General features: G+C 43.8%; 1 protein-coding gene across 10 annotated transcripts in view; it reads left to right on the top strand.

Annotated features, from left to right (window-relative positions):
- CACNA1D (calcium voltage-gated channel subunit alpha1 D) overlaps positions 1–26,531 on the top strand; it is a 313,594-nt gene that overhangs the window by 143,623 nt on the left and 143,440 nt on the right. For all 10 annotated transcript variants that reach the window (XM_053669278.1, XM_053669277.1, XM_053669276.1 and 7 more), the window contains exon 4: positions 19,402–19,541. In XM_053669278.1, the coding sequence (XP_053525253.1) occupies positions 19,402–19,541 (140 nt within the window). The remainder of the gene's footprint in view (positions 1–19,401; positions 19,542–26,531) is intronic.

The following is a 26,531-nucleotide window of genomic DNA, read 5'->3' as shown; positions in this document are numbered from 1 at the left end:
CTGTGTCTCACTCATAGTCACATCCATTGCCTCCTTCCTCCCCGCCCCTCGTCCCTCGTCCCAGCACATGATACTGCTGCCACCAACACACACGAGCATTTTTGGCTGCTCTGGCATAAGGGGACAGAGATGGTGACAGAACATTTGACTTCAGGAAGTTTGCCAACATTAAGCCCAAGTACATAGATGGTGGTACTTTGTGTTCTACCAGTGCATCGCAAGTTGCCACGAGATTTGTTTAAATACATATTCACTGCTGATGGACAATACATTTGCACCCTATTACGCAGTTTTTAGAAACGAACTCATGGCGAGCGCTGTCATAGGCTAGACCTCAGATGGGAACTGGGAACGGAGGGAGCCCTGTTTAGTCTGTCTGGCCCGCTGTTGCACCTGCCCTTATCTCACCTTATAAATTGGCTATTCCAAGAAGTCAGTTATAGGGTGACTCATTTTAAAAGACAGAAATTCACGTTAAAGCTTATTTTGACCTAGAATATATAACTAGACATTTATTTGCCAGTCTTCTGGCGGAGGCCCAAAGGCTTTTTTTGAGTGTTAGGCATCTACTAGTCAGAGGGCCCCTGGCTTTTCTTGCATAAACTAAATCTATTTACCTATAGTTGCCAGTTGTATTTTATTTAAAAATAGGATAAAGGTACATGAGAAGAAAGCTGAGAGCAGTTCTGAAAGTTTATGGTTTTTCCTTTATCTTTTGCTGTTGTCTCGCCCATATCCAGCTCAATGACAAAACCTTTAGCTGCGTTCCTTATCCAGTACTTCCGAAGGGTTCAGTCCTGTTTTCATGGAAACAGCAACTCTTCTTACACTCATGGCGCATCCTCTTAGCAGTGTTCAGTTAGGTAGTTCCAGAGGTCAGGGCCTGAATCTCTACCTTCGATTCCCAGAATAACAACAACTATTTATCGTGTGCATGGAATGCTCGGACATGGCACGTAATCCCACTTATTCTTTCAACAGCACATCCAGGGATTAGGAAACCAAGGCCCATGAGGATGAAGTATGTGCGCAAAGTTATGTAGCTAGATTGAACCCAAACCGACTCCATATTCACTGGGCTAACCAGCTGAGTCATCCAGCTAGAGTTCGGTTTCCCTTATCCTGGCTTAGTGGGTGCCTGGTTGTTTTTAAGCAGCAAACTATTGGGGTGTAGGCCCTGCGGAGGTGATACAGCTGCTTGTGTTTCAGAACCCATCTCTTCACCGTGTCCAGCTGTAACGAGGGTTAGTCTTATCTCATGGCTTTGTCTCCCTCTGTACTCTCATATGTCTGGGCTGTAACAGAAATATGCAAGACTGGATGTTACAGTTGAAGTACTTGTTCTGGATTTGTTTTTGTTTTTTTTTAAGTTTGGTATTTGAGCAGCATCTCAAGTTGTAGAGAGTAGTAATTTCCAGACATCTGAGGTCTGATTCACCAACATAATGCTATAATTAAAGGAAAACCTGTATTTGTTTGCTCTCTTTTATCCTAACTCACTAGGGTGTTTTATAAATAATGATCCCAGATATTTAGAAAATAGCAGCTATTTAACTTTTAAGCTTCCATGGGTTCTTCATGTGCAGATGTCTCAAAGTTGCCCTAATGAAGGGAGGGAAGTGCCTGAACGCTAACTTTATAGGGAAGTGACTATGGAAACTGAACTGTACTGACATATAAAGGCAGCTTTAAGATAGAGAGTACAGGAACTAAGCAGCTTGCCAATTCTCTTTGGAGGTACATTTATGAAATAGCCCCAGCGTAATGATTTCAGTGGGTCACAGAGTTAATGAATTTTGAATTGAGGCAGTTATGATGAAGCCTGTTGGGTTTTTCAACCCTAATCATTACTGAAATGATGATTGATCTTAGTGATCATGAAACCATTAAAAGGCATCTTGTCTGTGCCTGAATTAACAGGATGGACGTAGTTTTGAGCTTTAAGTTAGCCAAACAGGACTTCAGTGTTTGTGATTTCAAGGCGCTTATTTATTTATGACCTCCCCTGTGGTTTTCTGAGCCTTCAGTACTGTCTTTTTGGGGGGCCATAGCATACAAATGTTGTGGGGGGCTGTGGTTGGGGTGTGCCTTTGGGCCTCAGCATTATGGCGCTGTCAGGTGAAGCTGAGAGTGATTTCTCAACTTTGCAGAGCCCTGCCCTGGATAAGAGGTCCTCTGCCCACCCCCACCCCAGAGCTTGTGGAGACCCTTCTGTGGAATATTCACAACCCAGCCACCTTGGCGACAGCAGCCACTGTGTCGAGTGTATTTCCCACGGCCACTGTTGATCCTTAACTCCTTAGGTTGGTGGTGGTGCCGCACGGAGAGGACCAGGAGTTTCCGTGCTCTGCCCAGAGGGCTGGGGCAGAACCACGATTTGCACATGTTCTTCATCACCCAGTCAGTGCTTCCTTAAAAGATTGTTCTTGTGGGTGGTCGCTTCACAGCGAAGCAAGCTGAGGGAAGAATTCATCTCATTCAGTGAATAAAGACACAAAACATGCTTTAAAATGACAGCCTCGGGCGCTGTCGAGCCTGCCCAGCTGTGAGCCTTGTATCCTAGCTGACCACTGTTCTCACAAAGCACTGAGGTAAGAGGAGCCCCTTCTTTCCCTGGTAGCTCCTTGTGACTTAGGTGCCCCTTGCTCTGACAGCCCCGTTCCCAGGGAAGAGGTGTTAGTGACTGGCGGCAGGTAGCCCCGTGCCTGCCAGTAGATGCAGCTTCCATGGACCCTCTTGGCCTGCAAGCTCTGGTCTCAGGTGGGGACCCATAACCGTGGAATTCCCGTGTCCCCCTGCTCCCTACTCTGCTTCTCTTACACTTGCTAGCCCCGTGGCAGCATCATTTTGCATCCTGTCCTGGAATTTCTATGAGCCATTCCCTGCATGGACTTGAGGTGGATCAGGGAAGGTGGATGGGCTATGAGGTAGCTCAAGTCTGCTGGGCACACTGCCTCTTTTCCATGTCCAGCTCCCGGGGGTCCGGGGCTGCTTTTCCCACCTCCAGGTTCTCGTGCGCTGGTGCTGCCCTTGCCGTCTCTGGGTTTCACTTTCTCCATCTGCTAGAGGACAGCTGCTGGGTCTCTGGAGTGCGTGCCTTCTGACTCTGGCTCTGAGAGTCAGAGCCTTTGGTTTGGTGCTTTTCTCCACCCCATCTTCCCTTCTGCCGTTGGTACCCCACGGTAAGCATACGTCTTGGTCCTTACCATAGACACTCCCAGCTTAGTCTCACTCCCTTTGCTCTCCTGCCTCTCCAGGTGGCCCTAGAGAGTGCTGACTCTCAGGGTGGCCCCACCTGATCTCCTAGGCAGGCAAGGAACTTAAGGCCCAACCCTGGCCTGAGTTGCTGTTTCCTTACCTGGAGCTTCAGGTCTTCCTCTAGAAACCAACCTCAGGAAATGGGCCTCCATCCCTGTCTCTCCCCGGGTTGGCTCTTTCTGACTGTTAGGTTTTTTTTCTGCACACAGAGCCAAATTCTTTAAATGCCTTTAACTTCAGGTGTTCTGTGGGCGCACATGTGGGAGGCAGCGGCTGCATGAGCGAGCGGGAGAGAAGCGTGGTATTTACCCGCACTGGTCCACACGGTTGGTTCCAGGGGCCGTGTTTTTCAACGGGCTTCTTTTCGCCCTGGCTACCTGTAACAGATACAGTTCACATTATAACTCACAAATATTTATATGCATATATCATTTAAAACATGAGTTTGAGGGGAAAATAGTAAATTCTGACATTCTGTGCATTCTGATATTTTCCATTCTATTTTTTCATTTTTCAAAAATTGCTGTATATAAAGCACAAATTAACTGCACCTTTATTCCGTTTAAAAAGTCGTTTCTTCCATGGTAGTATAAATTCTATGAAGACTGGCAAATAGCATTCTCCCTCATATAATCAGGGCTCAACCCATGTCGTCAGCCGGGTCTTCTCTCCCCGGATCCTGTGGAAAAATACTTTCCTGTGCTGAGAAACAATTTTCTTCTAAAGATAAGGTGACTCGAGTCACTGGTCTGATTCCCCTCTTTCCCATTAGTTGTTAGAATCTCAGAAATAATAGTACTAAAAATATATCTATACAGTATACACCGCTGTATTGGTCTTACCCCTGTTGGTTTTCTTTTTCTTGTTTATTTATTTTTCTTACCTATTTTTCTGCTAGTTTCAGATGATTTTAATAAAACATAGCCAGTGAGAAGAGCTTACACAAATCAGAGAACCTACAAGTAGAGATAGAAAGTGCCCGCACCCCCACGGCCTTGCCCTCGCAGGCAGGGCTTCCTCACTCGTGGTGTCCGCACTGCAGACTCCGCTTGTTAAGGGATCTTTTTAGACATCAGGGGTCATGTTACTTATTTACTTATTCATAGTATGCACACCGTTCTATAGTCATGCATCCTTCCCCACTCTTAGTAGAGATCTGCCGTCTCCTTTCTAACAGCCATAGAGCATTCCCTGTCTCAGTTACTTCAAATTTTTATATTCTTGCTGCTTAGAATTTTTTGTGGAGAAAGGTAGGTACTAACTGAAAACTTTTAAAAAGAACAGTGGGGATTACTAACTAGCCTTAGCCGCCTGAACAGACAGAACCCTCTACAGTACTAAGGGCTCTCTAATGGCTCTGGAGCCGCCAGTGTCCTGGGACTGGAACTGCTGGGGGGAACCCATGTGGATGAGGAGCTGGGAGTGGGGGCAGGGCTGTCCCTCCAGCCTCTGGGCGGTGGGGACCCAGGAGGGAGAGGCCACCGGCAGGACGGGATCCTCGCATGCGACCCTCCCCAGGGCAGCCGCCTTCTGCAGAGGCGCACCGCCCAGGCGTTGGCTTGTGGATTCACTGCCACTTCAGGGCTGCCAGTGGGTGGTGCTGGTTTTTTTGTTTGTTTGTTTAATTTTACTTTCTAATACTAAAACAGCGGTGAATTATGGGCATGGAGTTAATAATCTTCCGAGTAAATGTAGCAAACACTTTATCTCCATTATAGACTTCACATTTTATGTCTACTTAAACCATGATTTATGAGTTTGCGTAGGCATGAACGACCTGCGTTCCTGTGATCTCAGCACATGCCCTGGAACTGGGCGACTGCGGATGAGGGCTGCTCACCCCCCAAAGTGGTTGTTATGCTGGGAGTGACTGGTGAGCTGGATGGTGCCTGCTCCCAGGGACCCACAGACGTCCCTGTTTCGTTTTAGCTGTGAAGCCAGGGGGGTAACACAGAGACTGGGAGCTGGGCCCCAGTTCACCTCCTGACGGCCCTGTCTGTGAGAGACCAGACAGACTGCCGCACAGTCAGGGAGGTGCGGGAGGGGGTGAGATGGGGTGCCTCTCTCCTGGTGCTGGCACCGCAGAGTGTAGCCAGTGCTAACCCAGCAGGCCCACCTGAGGGAGACGTCCGCCCAGTGGGTGTGCAGACCTGCAAGGTGGGCTGTGAGCCAGCCTTGTCCCTCTGCTGGTTTGGCGAGTAGTTAGCCTAGCGTTGCTCCGTGTGGGCGCTGTGCTGTTTTTGGGTGGCGGCCAGTGCTGTGCAGGGCACGTTACAAGGACACCGCAGTAAAACGAGCCGTCGTGGGATCGCGCTGCATTCATACCCTGGGTCGTGTGTTTCACTTGCGTTGCCTCATATACAGTGAACTGCAAGCCTGGGCATTCTCTGCCTTTTGTACTTTTGAGTTTTTGATGAAGAAGCTGCAGTAAGAAAGGGTAAAGTCACTTGCCTGAGTCCACAACGCCAGTATGTGGCAGAGCCGGAACCCGACCCCAGGCTCCTTGCTTCCCCGTGGGAGGTGGAGCTGCGTCTGTGCACACAGCTGCACTCCTCCTTAAACGGGAGCAGCCTCACCCACCAGGCACCGACTCTTGTACAGTTGGCAGCTGTGACCTCCAAGTGCACTTGCATCTCAGGTTGCTCAGTGGAAGTTGCCTAGTGACCCTAGGCTGAGGTCACTGTGCTGTGACAGGTAAAAAAACTCAGAGGCCAAGGTGAGATTTGACAGACATGGAGGTGTGGTTCCCCACCAGGTGGGTGCGGTCAGGTCTCTTCAAACCAGAAGGCAGAATTGCTGCTGCTGCTCCCATCGACTGTGGCAGGAAGTAACTAAGTGTCCATGACCCTCATAGGTGAATGTAAATAGTGACCCCTTCTCTGCCTGTCTTTCTCTGTCACTTGGAGAATCGGCTGAGATAAGCTGCTGGGAAGTGTTTCTTTTGCCCAAGTGCTGGGTCCAAGTGTGCAAGTAGGATGTTTACAGGGAAATGAAGTGAGATTGCATTTAAACGTCCCATGTCAGGGAATTTAACCATGTCTAGATCTGAAAGGTTTTTCTTTAGCTCTGTTAATGGGAAAAAGGGATGTCTGTTTTCTTGTCAAAATGAAATGTTTGGTTTTAAACTCACTCAGTTCTTGCCGTTTTGAAATGTTTGCTCATTTCTTCTCAGCCAAGGAGGTAGACCTGTTGGAGTATTTGGCTCATGTCACAGAACCTAACCAATGTGGAGAAAAGGCTTCTTTTCTAAAATGGAGGGTGTTTTGGCCATTGTCCCATGAACCAGGCCCCACAGATCACGGGGGCGGGAGGGGCAGTGAGCTGTTTGGATCGGCCCCAGTTGGGCACACACTCCCACTGCCATCAGCCTTGACCTGAGCCGTGGAACAGGACGGAAAGGCCTGACACTGTTTAGAAAGAAAGTGTGACCCGGTAACTGCAGCCAGGAGAGGGGCAGTGGGGTTCGGGCCTGAGCGTCAGAACTGCTCCTAGGGCTCCCTGACAGCGAGACAAGGTCTTGGCCCAGCGACTTAGAAATGCAGCTTTGGCATCGTGGCTGTTTTTCCTATTTTGTGGATGATGCCATTTTGGAATTTATGGAGGCCGAGTACTCAGTTCTCTGGTTGGGACAGTGAGAGGATTCTGTGGAGGTGGGCACAATGGTTCTTGCCCATAAGGCAGTGATAATCTACAGCTGATACATGACCACACACCCAATAGGTTTACCTTCCCAACTGGATAGGAGCTCCTGAAAACAGGAAAGTGCCCTGCCTTCTCTGTGTTCCGTCATGGCCTTGTATCTGTTGTAGCTTACTTTCATGATGAAATGCCAAAGTTGTGGTGTGCCTTTCAGCTCTGGGGCTACCGACTGTTTTGCCACCTGTGCCCACTCCAGTCAGTGATGATGCCCAACTGGGCACCTCATAAAGCAGTGTTAGGGTGCAGTGCTGATGACTGGCGACTGATGTCGGCCCAGGGGTGCCTGGGGAGCAGGGTGGCAGGCACGTGGCAGTCATTTGTCTTCCCCGATAGTGCATCAGGCTTGTGAGAAGGGGAAGAATAGTCTTGGAGGAAATAAAAATCCCCAGTCATTCCTGAAAGGGTGGAACAAGGCGTAGATAAACAGTAGTGCTTTCAGTCCTGGAGGAGAGCAGTCACAGACACTAGAGGTTCCAGTGAGTGCGGCATTGCATGCAGGACACTGTGGGAGCTGATGGGCTGGAGCAGAGGGAGACAGGGGGAAGGAAAGGGGTGTTGGGGGGCTGTGCTTGGTGGGGTTGTTGGTAGGTAGAACACAGACAGACTGTAGAGGTCCTTGGGCATGTCAGATGGGGGAATTAAGATGTGTTACAGTTCTTTGCTTTTTTAGGAAGTTTTCCCAAGTGCTCCAGACACAATTAGTTGCTTCATCCCCCATCTCCCTACTAGTGATCCCCAGTACTTTGTTTCAGCTTTGATTTGATGTCTGCTGTGTCTTGGAATTGTTATATATGCATCTGATGACCTTCCTTCAAGATGTGGACAATGTCTTAGCCATCTTTGAATCACCAGTATGCAGGACTGCACCTAGTATGGACTGACACCCACTGAATGTTGTTGAATTAAATTAAAGCGGGGTATCTGAACTGCCAAGCAAGGTCAGGTGAAGGTGGACAGTGCCTTAGCATTGAAGCTGAGAGAGGAAGGTGTGGCTGCCCCCATAGACTCTAGCTAAGAGAACTCAGAATACATGTCCCAGGAGGAGTGGGGTGGGAAGCAAGCAGGTCTGAAGCATCAGGTTTACAGGAGTGTGTAGTGTCCCAGAGACCAGTCGGAACTGAAGACAGCAACAGAGAATGAATGAGATTGAAGGAGGCAATTTAGAAAGTTGAGCCTAGATGAATTCCCAGAGAAAATGACTTTCAGGGCTCATAGGTCCTGTGTACAGAGATTCCTAAGCTAGTGGATCAGAAAGAATCACCAAAGTAGTTGAATCTCTTGGGAAATGAGGAACTGCTGAAGATTCTCTTAGATGCTTCAATTTTCACAGAAGCAGAGTGATCCTATAGGCCCCATGTATTCAGCTAGGACTTTTTTGTAATTGACCAAAACCCAAACCCTAACTGGCTCAATTTATTGGATTTTGTAACTGAACAGCTTAAGGTGAAGGGGAGAAGTTTGACTTCAGGTTTAGCTTGATCCTGGTGCACAAACAAAAGCATCAGGACCACATGCTTGTCTGTCTCTGAGTTTCTCCACCCTCTGTTTACCACCCTCTCCCCATGTTTTGGCTCTGTGTCTCAGGGCTAAATCCAGCTAGCAACAGAACTTGTCTGGTTTCTGAAGTGAAAATTCCAGGATTAGCTCCAGTGGGCCTGGGTGGCATGCACTGGGTAACATACCTGTCCTTGAACTAGTAACCTGGGCCACATGCTGATGCCTGTAGCCTCTGGACTGAGAGTAGGAAAGGAGCAATTCTTGGGGGCAGATTAGGGGGCTTTTACCCTGGGAGTTTTGCTGGGGGTGGGCAAGAACCATAATTAGCCCCTGCACCCAAGCTGCTTATTTTACTCTCATCGGCAAAGCAGCAGCTGCCTCTGCTCTGCAGGTTGAGTGAGCAGGCCGCATCCAGACCGTGCCCTGCCAGCCCCTCTGTCCCAGACCTGATGCTGCCCTCTTCCCACAGGTGACGCTGGTCTCCATAGAGGGCTCAGCCAGGCCACCCTGCGGGCCTCCTCCATCTGTCATTTCAGTACATTCTGGATGGCATCTTGGGCAGTGGCACTCCCCGCCTGGGTGGTCACAGGCTCACTGAACTGTCATGGGGTTTTAGGAGAAATTCGTCAGAGAGGGAGTGTCCAGATCCTGCTTTCAGGGCCCCCTTTCCTGGGGCTGGGAGAGCTGTCTCGCCTCGTCCTGTTCCAGGGTGTTTGCTCGTTTGGCAGACGGCAGAGCTCTTTTCCACATTTGACTTAATTTGATTTCCATTGTGACCTAGGTGGGCAGGGTGATTTTCCTTGTTTTATAGATGAAGACACTGAATGGAAGGCAGAAGGGGTCAATGACTCGACCAGGGTAACCCAGCTGTACAGACGAGAATAGGACTGAGGTCACAAATGTCATCTAAAATGTGTACTTTTAAGCCAAAAGTGAAGAGAAACAAAGGCAAACTGATGTAGCTACTTTCTTCATGTAACTGTGCTGTTAAACTACCCATTGGAGGGCCTCTAAGTACATACTTTATTAATACCTGCAGAGAGAAAAATGACTGCTGCTGATGTCTTAGCTCTGAGCCGAAGCCCACCTGCCCATCACCCTCCTGTGGTGCACCCACCAGGGTTTTACTGGAGATTGAATTGCTTATCGAAACCCTGTGACAGTAGCTCTGTGGCTCCCCCAGTCACCTTGGTGGGAAGGGCTCTCAGCAGCCTGGTATGAGTATGCCAGTGACTTCAGGTGACCCAGCCACTTGACAAAACTGCTGCTGCTCCTGGTTGGCTGTTGTCCTGGGGTTTCTGGCCTCATGGAACCTCCCTCTGAAGCCTATGTCTGGACCTTGCTCATCAGGTTACAGTGAATCATAGTTTTACAGCTGGAAGAGCTCATCCAATACAGTCTGCTCATTTTACAGACGAGATGGTAGCCCAGGTCTGTAGCCTGGCACACGAGGCCCTTCAAGGCCTCCCTTGAGCTGTCCACTGAGCCTTGCCCTGTCCCTCCCCACGTGCCCCTCACTCCCTGTGTTCCACTGCTCTGGCTGCTTATTGCCCTTGACTGATTGGCCTTTCTGCATGCTCCTCACTCTCACTGCACACAGCTGCCCGCCATCGTGAGGATGGTGTAGCTAAGAGCCTTTTGCCAGACATTTAGGGACAATTTCCCAGAATAGGGCAAAGCCATGGAGCCCTTGTATTATTGCTATGAACTGAATGTTTGCATCCTTGCAAATTTATGTGTTGAAGCCTCACCCCCAACATGATGTCATTTAGAGATGGGGTCTTTCAGAGGTAATTAGGGAGGAACCCTCATGATGGGATTAGTATCTTTGTAAGAAGAGAAAGAGATCTCTGTTTCTCTCTGTCTCTTTTTAATATTTTTATTAATGTATTTTATTGATTATACTATTACAGTTGTCCTATTTTCCTTTATTCCCCTCCACCTTGTACATCTTCCCCCACCCAAAGTCTCCCCGCCTTTAGTTCAAGTCCATGGTTCGTACATATAAGTTCTTCAGTTTCTACATTTCCTATACTATTCTTAACCTTCCCCTGTCTGTTTTCTGTCTATCATTTATGCTACTTATTCTCTGTACCTTTCCCCCCTTTCTCCCCACCCACTCCCCCACTGATAACCCTCCATGTGATCTCCATTTCTATGATTCTCTTCTGTTGTAATTGTTTGCTTAGGGGTTTTTTTTGGTTCAGTTGTTAATAGCTGTGTTTGTTGTTATTTTACTGTTTGAGTTTTTTAATCTTCTTTTTCCTTAGATAAGTCCCTTTAACATTTCATATAATAAGGGCTTGGTGGTGATGAACTCCTTTACCTTGACCTTATCTGGGAAGCACTTTATCTGCCCTTCCATTCTAAATGAAAGCTTTGCTGGATAGAGCAATCTTGGATGTAGGTCCTTGCTTTTTATGACTTCACATTGCCTCTTTCCAGCTCCTTCTTGCCTGTAAGTTTCTTTTGAGAAATCAGCTGACAGTCTTATAGACATTCCTTTGTAGGTAACTGTCTTCTTTTCTCTTGCTGCTTTTAAGATTCTCTCCTCTTTAATCTTGGCTAATGGGATTATGATGTGTGTTGGTGTGTGCTTCCTTGAGTCCAACTTGTTTGGGACTCTGAGCTTTCTGGACTTCCTGAAAGTCTATGTCCTTTGCCTGATTGGGGAAGTTCTTCTTCATTATGTTTTCAAGTAAGTTTTCAATTTCTTGTTCTTTCTCTTCTCCTTTGGCACCCCTGTGATTCAGATGTTGGTACATTTCAAGTTGTCCTGGAGGTTCCTAAGTCTATCATATTTTTGAGTTTTTATTTCTTCATTCTGCTCTGGTTGAATGTTTATTTCTTCCTTCTGTTCCAAACTGTTGATCTGATTTCCCGGTTTCCTTCCTATCACTGTTTGTGATGTACCCTGTACATCACAAATGAAATTTTCCTTTATTTCATTTTTCATAGCCTTCATTTTTCCTCTAATTTGTGACCATATTCAACCAATTCTGTGAGCTTCCTGATTAGCAGTGTTTTGAACTGTGCATCTGATAGGTTGGCTCTCTGTTCATCGTTTAGTAGTAGTTTTTCTGGAGCTTTGATCTATTCCTTCATTTGGGCCTTTTTTTTTTTTTTTTTTTTTTTTGTCTCAGCGCACCTGTTATGTAGTATGGTGCGGAGCCTTAGGTATTCACCAGAGGGGGTCTACCCACATCCCTGTGTTGTGATGCTGTCTGTAGGGGAGTGGTCCTTTTGCTCTCCTCTTTGCCAGTTTTCCGTCACTTCCCCTGCTACCCACAACCAAATTGGGCCTTTCTGGTGCTAAATCACAGGTGGGTGGGTTTGTGTATGTTCTAGGACCATCTGGGTCTCTCCAGTAAACTTTTCTGTTAGGCTGGGAGTTTCTCCTGCTGTCTCAACCCTCACAGGTGTTTTTAGTCAGAAGTTTTGAGGCTTTATTTCCCCTCACTGGAACCCTGGGTTGCGTGGTCTGTCTTGCTACCCAGTTGATCATCCCGGTTTATCTGCACTTGAATGTGGGACCGCCCTGTCTGCCAGCCATCACTTTACCCAGTCTGCCAGCTGCTGCCCTGCCTGCCCAGGTCCTCCAGCTGCCACCTTGCTGCGAGTCCTTTCAGGAATCCAGGCTGCCTGTCTCCGACCCTCCCACCTGTCTGGATGGATGTTTCTTCTTTAGCTTTTTGGTTGTTGGACTTCCATACAGTTCGATTTTCCAGCAGTTCTGGTTGCTTTTTGTTTTTAAATTTCTTGTTGTCCTTCTTTTGGCTATGTGAGGAGGCACGGTTTGTCTACCTATGCCTCTATCGTGGCCGGAAGTCTCTGTCTCTTGTTCTTACTTTGTACGTACGTGTACCAGGGAAAGGCCAGATGAGGACATAGTGAGAAGTCAGCCCTCTGCAAGCCAGGGAGAATTCTCAACAGGCACCATATCAGCCAGCACTTTGATCTTGGACTTCCCAGCCTCCAGAACTGTGAGAAATAAATCTCTGTTGTTTAATCCACCTGGGCTATGGCATTTAGTTATGGCAACCTGAGCAGACTAAAACAATTATGGAACTTCTTAGTAGGAAGAAACACTGAGTAATGTTTGGTTGAAACCTCACATTTTGCCCATTTATTCATTAATAAATATCACATATCTATTTCTAAGATAGGCCTTGGGTATACAATGATGCATGAAATAGAAATGGTCTCTGATCTTAGAGAAATTATCCTTTATTGGGGCAGTCAAATGTTAGATAATTTTTTAAGAATTTAAAATGACAAGTAAGGCTGTGAATTAGTGTAATGAGTTTTGACAGCCTTTAACAGCAGGCCTTAACTTTGTGAGGTCAGCAAGTGTCATTTAAGCTGAGCCTTGAAGGAAAAGTAGAATGTAGCCCAATGAAAAAGCAGGATGGGGAAACCATTTTAGAAAGAAACAGTGGGTGAGTTGGGGCCAGCAGAAAACATATTATGTGTAGCTCCAGGCCTGGCATTCGTTCCACTTGACACTGCTGGCCTTATTTTAGCCCTGCACTGGAGTTGTGTGTTCACTTGGTGAGGGGTGGTTCCATATGTGAGGGTAGCCCACTGTGTACGTAAGGTGGGGTAGGCAAAGGCACGGAGGAGGGACAGCATCAGCATGTGTGGGAAAGAGCAGGTTGGCCTGTGACCTGGAGTGGAGGCTCTCTTGGGAGAGAGGTGAGCGAATTGGAAGAGGAAGCTACAAAAGGGTGGAGGCACGAGGGCCTTACCTAGAGGCTCAGGTTTGGATTGCAAGGGAGCATCAGGTGAGAGGTTGAGATCAGCTACTATCTCAGTAGTCTGGCCATTTATTCCAGGCTCGTTCTAGAAAGGGTTTATTATAACTGAGATACCTACTGTTACTCGTTTTGCTTTTTGATACGTATGCTAAAATCATAAAACTTCATGTTTTGATAGCCTCCCCCATTTAAGTCTAGATTTGTTACTTTATTCCTTCCCTTTTTTCCTTTTCTACTTGTTATTAGCACCTATGAGTACTTTAGGTGTGTCCAATATGGTGCTAGGTGCTGAGGTTACAAAGGTAATAAGAGATGGGAGCCCAGGACTGCAAGACACAGAAGGGATGTGTGTGTGGTGGGGACAGGGCAGCTACTCTCGGGGTGTAAGCCAGGAGGGCCTTTCCAAAAACTGGGGCCATGTGGGTGGATGCATAGAGCAAAGAGGTGCATCTTAGCTGGCTCATCAGGCCTTTGTTGACCTTTTGACAAGTCGGGAGCTTTCTGAGGGATCAGGCTGTTTGAGGAGGACCCAGATGCTCAAGGATGATTGGCTGGATGTTTGTACCACAGCACTAGGAAAAGGATCCTTGAGAATAGAAGAGCTGACAACCACATACAAGGATCAGATGAGTACAAGTACAGCCAAGCTGAGGATCCTGGACATTTCTATTCCCTAGTAGTTGCAGTTTCTTTTTCTCAAGGTTGTGTATAAAGTTAAGTGGGTTAGAGACTATTGGTTTAGAGCCTCTCCTGTTTGGTGAAACTTTAGTGTTTAAAGAAAACAAGTCAGGTTTTTGAATTAAATTTGGAGCCTTTATTTCTCTGGTGGCTTGAAGTCTCATGAGGGACTTTCATTTATATAGCATGATCTCTGATTAAGAGGAACTTGTAGGAATCAGGTTCTGGTCAAGTTGGTGGCATAGGTAAACATGGCCCACCTTCTTGCAGAACCACATCAAAATTACAACTAAAATATAAGCCATGGCTGGTGTAGCTCAGTGGATTGGGCGCAGGCCCGCAAATTAAAGGATCGTGGTTTGATTCCCAGTCAGGGCATGTGCCTGGATTGCAGGCCAGTTCCCAGCAGGGGATGCATAAGAGGCAACCACACATTGATATTTCTCTCCCTCTCTCCTTCCCTTTTCCTCTAAAGATAAATAAATAAAATCTTAGAAAAAAAGTTCTTTAAAAAATTTAGAACTAAAATATAAAATAACCATCACTCAGAACCATCAAAAAGTGAGTTGAATGGAAGTCTGAAAACTATCGAATTAAAAAACAAATCACTTATGCCCTGGCTGGCATAGCTCGCTCAGTGGATTGAGCACGGGCCTGCAAACCACACGATCTCGGTTTGATTCCCAGTCAGGGCACATGCCTGGGTTGCAGGCCAGTTCCCGGCAGGGGACTCACCAGCGGCAGCCACACATTGATGTTTCTCTCCTTCTCTCCTTCCCTTCCTTTCTAAAGATAAATAAATAAAATCTTAAAAAAAATCACTTCTATCCAAACTGGTAGGAGGGGTAGAGACGTGGAATGGGCTGGTTTCTCACCCATGTGTGGTAGATGAGAATCTGAGAGAGGTATCCCAGGAGTCAGGAGTCCCAGCCTCACAACAGGCTCCACAGCCCAGGGTTCCAGTACCAGGAAGATAAGTCCCCATAACTTCTGGCTGTGAAAACCAGTGGGGATTGATGTGGTGGAAGAAAACTTTAGAGTCCCAAGCAGTTTCTCTTAAAAGTCGTTTTACACACAGACTTAACTCAGACTCATTTCCTCTGCTCCAGCACCAGGGTAACTAACAGCTTGAAGGGCACCAGTGGCATTCAGGGAGAAACTAAAGTGTCTGGCATCAAGGCAGGACCTGGGGAACAGATTTCTCTCAGTCAGAAAGGCAGGCAGCAGCCAATTTCCCATTGCTGAGCCCTCCACCCACACAACCTCAGTGCTGGCAGGCAGGTGCCATATATAAGACTCCATCAACCTGGCTAACATTCTCTACCCCACCCTGGCGATCCCCTGAGACTTCAGTCCACCCAATTTAGGGGCCCACTGAAACTGTTAACCATGACTTTTCCATATGAGTGGCTGGTTTTGGATCAGGCTTCACAACTTCCTAAAATCCTATCAAACAAGCAATAGCTGGCTTCTGTAAGCCCCCAGCCCCTGTACCTCTTGCTAAGTAGCCTCAGGCCCATCACTAGCAGCAGCCCGCCTAGATTCTCAGCTTGGCTTCACCTGGGAATCTTCAATCCCAGCAAAAGTAGCAGCCATTTCAAATTGCTCCATAGCTCAGGCTGGGTGGCTACGGGAAGAACACAGGGTGGGGGCTGACCTTGGCATGCACCCAAGAGCCTCTGTACCCAGTGGACAGCTACAGATCCCATCAAAGCACCCCTGCACAGCTGATCCTCCATGGAGGGTAGAGGTTGGTGGTCAGTGGTCATGGCCAATCCTTGCAGCTGACTGGCCTGGGTAAATCCCTCCCATTGACCTGCCAATAGCAACCAAGGCTCAACTACAAGAGGAGGGTATACTCAGCCTACACAGAAGGCACACTGTGGATACCCAGCTTGGATGATAGGGGCAAGGCTGTGCTACTGGACCCTATAGGACACCTACTACAGTAGGCTGTGCTACTAAGACAGGGAGTCATAGCAGCTCTATCTAATACACAGAAACAAACACAAGGGGGCTGCAAAAATGAGGAGACAAAGAAACACGGCCCAAATGTAACAACAGATCAAAACTCCAGAAAAAGAACTAAACAAAATGGAGATAAGTGATATATTGGATGCAGAGCTTATAAGGATGGACATAAGTGATTTATTGGATGCATTGTTTATAGGGATGCTCAAGGAACTTAGTGAGGACCTCAGCAGCATAAAAAAGATCCAGTCAGAAATGAAGGACACAATAATTGAAATGAGCAATTTTGAGGGAAACAATAGTAGAGTGGATGAAGCCGAGAATCAAATCAATGATTTGGAACATAAGGGAGCAAAAAAGAACCAATCAGAACAAAAAGAAGAAAAACGAATTAAAAAAATGAGGATAGTGTAAGCAGCCTCTGGGCCTACTTCAAGAGGTCCAGTATTCACATCACTGAGGTGCCAGAAAGAGAAGCAAAAGAATAAGAAATTGGAAATCAATTTGAAAAATAATGAAAGAAAACTCCCCCAATTTGGTGAAGGAAATAAACATGCAAGTCTAGGAAGCACAGAGAGTCCAAAACAAGATGGATGCAAAGAGGCCCACTCCGAGACACATCATAATTAAAATGCCAAAGGTTGAAGATACAGAGAGAATCTCAAAAACAGCAAGAGAAAAGAAGTTAGTTACCTACAAGGGAGTTCCCATAATACTATCAGTTGATTTCTCAAAAGAAACTTTGCAGGCTAGAAGGGACTGGTAAGAAATATTCAAAGTGATGAAAAGCAAAGACCTACTCCCAAGACTGCTCTACCCAGCAAAGCTGTCATTTAGAATGGAAGGGTAGAGAAGGAGCTTCCCAGACAAGAAAAACTAAAGTAGTTCATCATCACCAAACCTTTCTTATATGAAATGTTAAAGGGACTCATTTAAAAAAAGATCAAAACTATGAACAGTAAAATGACAATAAATACATATTTATCCACAGTTTAATCTAAAAAAAAAAAAACCTGAGCAAACAAGAGGAATAGAGACAGAATCATGGATACAGAGAGCATTTTTATAATTGCCAGATGGGAGGGGTTGTATGTGGGAATGGGTGAAGAGGTGAGGGATTAAGAAGTACAAGTAGGTAGTTACAGAATAGCCATGGGGATGTAAAGTACAGTGTAGGAAATGGAGTAGTCAAAGAACTTACATGCATGACCCATGGACGTGAACATTGGTGGGGGCATTGCCTGAGGGAGTAGAGGTTGCTGGGTGGAGGGGGGCTAAGGGCGTAAAATCAGGACAACTATAATAGCATAAAAATGAAAAAATAAATGAATTGCTATTTTTTAAAAAGTTTTATTTATCTGTCTATTAACTTTTAGAGAGAGGGGAAGGGAGGGGGAAAGAAAGGGAGAGAAACATTGATCTATTGAACCCACAATCCAGGCATGTACCCTGACTGGGAATTGAACCAGCAGCTTTTACTTTGTTGGATAACACCCAACCAACTGAGCCACACTGGCCAGGGCAGTATTGGCGGTTTCCTAAAAGGAGGTTTGCCTCACCCTGCCCACCTACCTACCTAGCAGGGAGAGGAATCCCTGCTGGTAGCTGGTGAGTGCCACAAGCATATGACTGCCTGGCAAATGCAGGGTGATTGGGGTGCAGGAATTTATTCTTTTTGTTTAGCCTGGGGTAGGGCTTCGAGGGGCAGCCTTGCCCAGGGACACCTCCTTTCATGCCCAGCTCATGCAGCCCCATTCCTTCATTCCCGCTGCCTCCTCTTCCTCCATGCACTCCTCCATCCTGGCTGCAGATTCTGCATCTGCTCCCTGGGACCCGTCACTGGCTCCTTCAGCCCTGTGCCCATTCCCACCTCACCCAGTTAGGAGTCTGACTCTCTGTGGCTTCCTTTTCAAATGACTAACTCAACATGTGCTCCTCAAATAAGCAGTCTTTTTGAGAAGTAGGTAATTACCTTCTCTTCCTATGATTGTTGTTTTGCAAGATTTCTTTTTACGATACATTTGCTTAATATGCAGGTGTATTTGTTTTATAGGAGGCTTTTTTAACAGCAGGGTTGAGAGCAGGACGACACAGGCTTCTGTGCACATTGGTCCGTCATGCCCTCCAGGCTGTGATTGTTTAGCTGGCTTTATGGTAGAGCCTCTGTAATAAAGAATCACATTAAAGCAAGGTTGTATTCCTTATAATCATCCATCAAGTAATGCACTGAGGATTTTGGAAAGAGAAACCAAATTCTTCACAAAGGAGAGGGAAGAGGGCAAGAAAGAGGAATGAAAGAACCCTAAACAATTCAGTTATACTAATAGCCCTTGTATTATTGTGGCAAAATTACTTATAAATAAAAGCCAAAGTGGAAAAACAAGTTGTATTTGGTAGGTGTACTCTCTGTTCCTTGTCTTGTTTTTCTGCTCTGAAGTATAGCTCTGTGTCGATGTAGGGGTATAACTACTATGAATATTGATGGCAGCACAAGTCTTTTCTCCTCCTCTCTGGCCTCGTAAATAAAGCAGAAAGGATATAAAGGGAACTGGAATTATAAAATCCGTGTCCTATTTTCAGCTTATCTTGTTCCCTTAGAACTCTAAGTCTCTAAAATGTATTGACAATCTACATTTGGTGATCAGAGTGTAATTTCAGTACATGGATTGGTATTTTCAGAGATTTGTGTTTCTGGTTAAAGCAACAGAATTGCTCTTCCTTTTAGCTCTCAAAGTTAAGGTCCCTGGTGAATGTGTTTTCTACACTCATGGCGTTGCAGGAGTTGGAACTGGAAAGGCTCTAGAAGTCATGTGGCCTCCGGACAGTGTCTTGGATGTCTGTGGCAATCACATGGGAATGAGTGCTGGGGCTGTTAGAGGAAAAGGTTGAGCCTGGCCTGGGAACATGTGTGGTGACCCATCAGCATTCAGCAGTATCATTTGAGCGAGGCGACATGCCTATAAACAGGCAGTGGGCTTTTCATCCTGAATTCACCCCGTTTACTGCGCGGATGAGAAAACTTAGGTCCAGAGAAGAGGAGAGTCACCTTGCTGCTCAGTGACAAAGCTGACCCTGACTCAGAGGTCAGACATTAGCCCAAGGAGCAAGAGAGGATCACAACAAACACCCTCCTCTCTTACAGAGGACATTCTGTTCAAAGCCGCCGTTGGAATCTTTGTTGCGCCCTTGTGCTTCTTGGGGCCTGATTTGGCAACCTCAGGAGGAAAACATGCTGCGTTTTGCAAATGTGTGCAAATAACAAATATGCCTGTTTTGTCCTAGGCAGGCTCATTGCACATGCGTCAGGGCAGGTGGCAAAATGCAATCATGCAGCTCGGAATGAAAAGTATCTTACACTTAGTTGCTTATGAGCAACTCAGTGTTGGAATTAAAATGCCTTCCTGCCCCAGGTGCAATGTTAATTATTCCATTTCTCATAGTGAAATTTTGCTTGGAGGAAAATGCTTGGATAAGAGATATTGATTCTAATGCCTATTTTTAATAAAATCTTCTTTTCCCTTCCCTTTGTTTCTCTTCACAGGAAAAAGTAGAATATGCCTTCCTGATTATTTTTACAGTTGAGACATTTTTGAAGATTATAGCGTATGGATTATTGCTACATCCTAATGCTTATGTTAGGAATGGATGGAATTTACTGGATTTTGTTATAGTAATAGTAGGGTAAGTCCTTTTTACTTTTGGGAAATGTTTGTTTGGAAAATGGGAGGTGAGGAATAACAGTGTCTTTGGATGAAATATGTTGACTCCTCTATGCCAGTGGCTGCAGCCAGAATCGGCCAGGGGTTCTTTGAAGACCGGAGACACCGCTCTCCATCTCCGGGCAGAACTGGTTTGAAATTCTCTCACGGCTTTTACTCCCACTGTCAGTGATGGTTGTAGAAGGGAGTCTAAGCTACTAATGTGACTGGGTCATCTTAACAAGGCTTCTGGTTTCCACAAATAGTCCAGTCTTGTTGGTGATTTGAGTGTAATGTATAGAGTTCTTATATTTAGCACCTTGTTAAGTTAAAAAAAAACCCCAAACAGTAAAAAAAGTAATAAATATTTATAGCAGTGAGATACTCTGATATTTAACATCCCTTGAGCAAAGCTATGAATTCTTTCTGCTGACTTGTGAGAAAAACCTTTGGCATGCTACTGTCCCATTGTAAATAATGAAACAAATGACCAAATATGGGGTATCTGGCGTGAAATGAAGTGAGGCAGAAAATGCAGAGAAACAGGCGTATCCTGAAATCCTGTCACAGGAAGAAGACACCAGCAGTGTCACTATGTTAAAATGAAAAACAGCAGCCCATGTGATTCTGGTCCTTCCATACCTGAAAATGTTGCCAGCAAGAGAAAAACGAATCAGTGTCAGAAGAATGCTGGGCCTTTGGACCAGATACCCACATAGGAAAATACAATAATCCCATTGCTGAGTTTAGTTACCTAGCTAGAAAGTGGGTTGCTTCTAAAATTACATTTGGTCCTATAGAGAGAGGTTGTTAAATGGCTGGTCTGGTTTCATCTCCATGACTTTGTTCAACTACCTGTTATAGTTGAGCAAGGTAATTTTTCTTCTGGATTATTCTTTTATTGTGAATCCTTTGTCTTTTTATGGGCGACTACTCTAGCTGGATATTGGGGGAGGGGTAAATTTTGAGCCTGTCATTTCAACTAGGAGGTTAAAATGGGACCCAAAATCGTGGCCCAGTGGGATAATTTGACTTATGAGGAAAAAATTTAGCCTTTCCCAAACCACCATAGTACATTGGCATCTAAGGTATCACAGCAAAAGTAGTGTAACTAAAATGAACAGATCATATGTATGTACCATACCTTCCTGTATTTGGTGAAGTTGAATGGGGATGGCTAGCAGGAGCCATCCTGTTACTGCAGGTCTTTTGACTCTGGAATGATTTTGCTGTGCCTCTCCTGACCCTAGACTTCCTGTTCAGCTAGCGGATGGAAATACTTAGCTTCATTTCTTTTGTTCCTGTCCTACACTCTACCTTGGCTTTTTACAGTAGGACATTTTTCATACTGTAGTGGAGCATGGAGAGGGAACCACACAGAGTATGATGGTCTCATTAGGTTGAGACAGAAACAAGAGTTTGGGGAGGCTGAGGTGGCTTAAATTTGAGAGACATAGTATGGAAGTGGAAGGAGCTATTCAGAGAAGGAGCTCTGTAAATATACCTTGGGGTCCTCTTGAGTTTTGGCTGCAGAATACACTAGAGTTACATGAGATGAGATTCCAAGAGGCTAGGAAAAGAACACTATTTGGGAACACCAGCTGGAGTGGACAGATGTCATTGAACACCCCGGAGTATCAGCAGAGATTCCAGAGGGGCATTAGTATTGGGGATACACTAGTTCCAGGGCAGGGGTTGGAAAACTATGGCCAATAGGTCAAATCTAACCTGTCACTGATTTTTGTAAATAAAGTTTTATTGTACCACAATCACATATTTGTTTACAGAGTTGAGTTGAGTAGTTTAGGCCCACACACCATAAAATACAGATGGAATAAAAATTGGTTTACAGTTCTGAGTATGTGGAACAGAATTTATTTTTGTATTATTATTAATTGTTGTATTATTTTTCATATAAACAATTGTAAGCTGACTTTTGCCCCATCCCATATTTACTATTTGGCCCTTTATTAAATAAATTTGCCAACCTCTGCTCTAGCATAAGAACTACCCGAAATCCTTACTAATAATGTTTAGAAAGGAGCCTGAGAAGGAGCAAATTGGTATGCAAGTAACTTAACTTTCTGACAAAAGAAAACTCCACACTCTTTGAAGGAAGACAACAAAGCCCAGACATTTAACAACGTGTCCAGCATCCAGTGAGATATCACTGTGTGTGTGAAGAAGTGTGATCCACAACCAGGAGGAAGTGCCATCAATAGAAACAGACCTAGATGTGATAGAGGCGATAGAATTAGTAGAGAATTACTTTACAGAACTTTAAAAATAGCTATTATAAATATGTTTTTGGATTTAAAGGAATGCATGACTACAGTGATGAAAAATGGGACAATATAAAAAGAACAAATGGGATTTCAAGAGCTGACAGATATTTGAAATGCAAATTCTCTGGATTGGCTTAACAGCAGATTAGACACAATAGAAGAAAAAAAAAACCAAGGACCTTGAAGACATTGCAGTAACACAAAGAGTAATGCTGGATTAAACAGTGAAAATCACCAGGGTGACCTGCAGTGCAATATAAAGTGCTCTTATATACTTATATTTGGGATTCCAGAGGAGAGGAGATAGAGGGGAGAAAGCAAAATATACTTGAAGAAACGACTCCAAATTTTCTAAATGTGATGAGAAATATAAACTTAAAAATCCAAGAAACTCAATAAAGCCCAAGCAAAATAAGCATGAAGAAAGCTACATCAAGGCGCATTATAATCATAACCAAATTGCTTAAAACCAAGGAGGAAGAGAAGATCTTAAAAGTAGTCGAGGAAAAATGATATGAACTTCTTGTCAGCAACTATGTGAGAAGACACTGGAGAGGCATCTTTAAAGTACTAGGGAACCAAGAATTCTTATTCAGTAAAGAAGTCTTTCAAAATTGAAATAAAAAAGAACTTTTTCAAACAAACCAAAGCTGAGAATTCATTACCAATAGATTTGCATCTCAGCAAATGTTGAAGGAATGTCTTCACACTGAAGGGAAATGATGCCAGGTAGAAGTGTGGATCGACACAAAAGGAATGAAGAAGGGCAGGAAGGGTAAATACATGGGTAAATGTTAAAACACTTTTGTCATTTTAAAATTTCTTTAAAAATTAATGAAATAATGTAGGGTTTATGGTTTCTATAAAAGTAAAATACATGACAACAATAATACAAAGGACAGGAACAAGGAAAAAGAGCCATGTACTACTGCAGGGTGCTTGTATAGGTAGTCGGAGTGACAAAATATTATTTGAAGGTAGGTTGTGAGAAGTGAAAGATATATATTCTAACTCCTGGAGCATGGGCTGGCAAACTTCAGCCCAAAGACCAAATCTGGTTTACTGCCTTCCCTGCCCTCCACACTGACAAACTATTTTGCTCTTTGTTTTAGCCACTAAAATTTTATTAAAAGACAGTCACACTTACTCATGTCTGTGGCTGTTTGGTGGTAGGATGGCAGAACTGAGTAGTTGTGACAGTCTTTGGCCTGCAAATCCTACAATGATTACTCTCTGACACTTCAGAGAGGTTGTGTGTGTGTGTGTGTGTGTGTGTGTGTGTGTTCGTGTGTGTTTCTGACATTTGCTCTAGAGGAGCCACTAGAAAAGTAAAGAGGTATAGTTAACAAGCCTACATTGGAGGAGATTAAATGGTTTCTTTTTCAAAAACTCAATTCAAAAAAACGTAGAGAAAGAAAAAGGAACAATGGACAGAGCAATAGAAAAGAAATAGTAAGATGATAGATTTTAAACTTAGCTTTATGGACTCTTATCAGAATCTAGAGTTTATTAAATTTTATATGTAAAAGTCCCTCCTCTATAGTATATATAAAAACTGCTTTAAATATAAAGACACAAACAATTTGAAAGTAAAAATACAGAAAAATACATACCATGCAAAAACTAATCAAAAGAGAGCTTGAGTGGTTATATTAATATCCAACAATGTAGACTTCAGAACGAAGAATGTTGTCAAGGATAAAGAGATACATCTCATAATAATAAATGAGTCATTTCATAAGGAAGATGTAATAATCCTAAAAATATATATGCCTAATAACAGAGCTTCAAAATACAAAAAGCCAAAACTGACAAATCCAAAAGGAGGAATAGACAAATCTACAATTGTAGTTGTACATTTTATTTACTTATTTTTAGAGAGAGAGGGGAAGGGAGGAAGAGCAAGAGAGAAACATCAGTGTGTGGTTGCCTCTCATATGCCCCCCCACTAGGGGCCCAGCCTGCAACCCAGGCATGTGCCCCAACTGGTAATCAAACCAGCAACCTTTTGGTTTGCAGGCCGGCACTCGATCCACTGAGCCACACTGGCCAGGGCTGTAGTTGTATATTTTAATACTCTTGAGTGTTGATAGAATATGTAGACAGAAAATTATTAAGGATACAGGGGGATTTGGAGAGTACCATCAACTAACTTGATTCAATTGACATTTGTAGAACATTCCAACAAGAGCAGAATATGCGTTCTTTTCACATGTACCTGTAGTATTAACATAGACATATTCAGAGCCATAAGACAGATCTCAGCGAATTAAAAAAAATGGAAGTCAAACAAAGTTGTGTTTTCTGAATGAACTTAGCAATATTTCTGGGTAAAAGGTCAGTATGAAAAAGCCTGTGAATTTTTCTGTAAATAGTCATGTACCACTGGAAAATGAAAATTTAAAGACAACTATAGCATTAAAAAGCATTAAATATTTAGAAATAGTGCACTAAAAATGACTAAACCTTTGTGAGAAAAAGTAAAGAAGACCTAAATAAGTGAAATGATATACATTGTCATGGATGACAAGACTCAATATTGTTAGGATCTCAGTTCTTCTCAAATTAAACTATAGATTGGATCCTAATCTAAGTCCCAGCAAAATTGTTGTAGAGACTGACAGATTTACTTGAAAATTTACATGGAAATTAGAGAGGCTCTAGATGAGCCAAAGAAATATTTAAGAACAAGGCTAGAATCTGGTTTTAAGGCTTAGTATACTTATGATAAAACTACAGTAAAAAGTCAAGACAATGTGATATTGGCATAAGGAGTAGACATATAGATCGATGGAACAGAACCTGGAGTCCAGCAATAGACCCATACAGTTAATTTGAGACAAAGGTTCCTTGATAATTCAATGGGTTAAGGAAACTGTCTTCTACTAAATGGTGCCAGAGCATCTATTTACCCATGTAAAAAAAAGAAGACTCTCTATTCTTACCTCATACTATATACAGTAACTGCCTTACTAGATCTTAGATATATATGTAAAAGCTAAAACTATAAAATTTATAGTAGAAAATATTTATTGTGACATTGGGATAGGCAGAGATTTCTTAGGGTACAAAAAGTGCTAGCCATACGAAAAAGTAATTGAAATTTTGGACTTTATCAAAATTTAAAACTTTTATTTAAAAGTAATTTATGAACAAGTAATGCACCAATTAGGAAAAAAATTCACAGTATGTATATGTGATTAAGGATTTGTATTAAGAATATGTGAAGAACTCTTACAACTCTGTAGTAAGAAGACAATCCAGTACATGTATGGGCAAAAGTTTTGAACAGATCTTCACACAGGAAGGCCTGTAAATGGTCACCAAGAAACTGAAAAATGTTCACCAATAGTAATTAGAAAAATGCAAATTAAAGCCACAAAGACAGCAATTACATAGCCACTAGTATTACTAAATGTAAAATGATTGACAATACCAAATGTTAAGCAAGATATGGAGCAACTGGAACTCTCATCCACTGCTTGTAGAAATGGAAAATGGTACAGTCATTTTGGAAAGGTTGCCAATTTCTTACAATATTAATTAATCTTACACTAACCATATGATCATGTTACCAGTATTACTAGTAGAAGGTCCTTACCCCAGCCAGGGGAAAATGAATGTTCCCAAAGAGACTTTATTTCACAATAGAGGAAAGGTGGAAACAACCCAACTATCTCTCAACAGGTGAATGGATAACTCATTGCGGTTTATTCATACAGTGGAATATCACTCAACAATAAAAATAAATGAACCGCTGACAAATGTAACAACTTGGATGACTTTCAAAAGCATGGTGAAGATAAACAAAAGAAGATAAACAAAAAAAGAGAACAAGCTGTATGATTCTGTTTATGTAAGAGTCAAGAAAGGTGGGGAAAAGCCCCATGTGATAATCAGCCAGTCAGTAGCTGCCTGAGGCGGTGCTTCGAGGAAGGGAGCCTGCACCAGGGCATGCTGGGTATCCTGCCTGGTGTTCATGACTGGGGCTTATACGTTTGTCAAAACATCATCGTATGCTTCAATTGGGTGTATTTTATTATAAATCAGGAATCACATTGTTTTTGAAAAAGTAAAAAAATTGAAGAAACTAAAGTGGAACTGGATTTATTATTTTTTCTCATTAAATATGAAAAACTTTGAAGTATCATTCTTCCAAAATATGCACTAAATTGTAGTCGAAGAATGGAAGAAACTTTTAAAAGAGTGAAAAATGATGTCTTCATTTGAATCAGAGTCTTACACCCTAAAGTTTCCAGCTACAGACTGTATCTCAATCCAATGGATTTTCCGTTCCAAGTCAGTCACCACCTGCTTTTGTCAAGATTCCTAATAACAGAGACATTAAGAAAGTAACTGATATGTCTAAAATGTTAGCTGTTACTATTGCGAGCACAGGAGGATTTGGTGGGTCTACCAGGGCTGATATTATTTCCTGTCTAGGAAAGTTTGATCAGAGCCAACTTTTATTCCCTACCTTTAATTTTTCAATACGCAGATATTTCTAGCATTCAGACTTCTTACATAAGCTTCGTGAATAAGAATGTGCAGTACTCACTCTGGGGCTTCTGGCTTGAGCCAGGTTGGGTAGCTCCTTGTCTTTCTTCTGCTGTCTTGGGGTAAACTTTTAATACGAATCTAGGATAAAATATTTTCTCCTCATGTTCTTATCTCTTTAGGCAGACGGT

The sequence above is a fragment of the Artibeus jamaicensis genome, unplaced genomic scaffold (genome assembly GCF_021234435.1).
Source record: "Artibeus jamaicensis isolate MK-2021 breed Jamaican fruit bat unplaced genomic scaffold, CSHL_Jam_final contig_519, whole genome shotgun sequence".
Lineage (NCBI taxonomy): Eukaryota > Metazoa > Chordata > Mammalia > Chiroptera > Phyllostomidae > Artibeus > Artibeus jamaicensis.
This window is presented reverse-complemented; position numbering and strand designations above follow the sequence as displayed.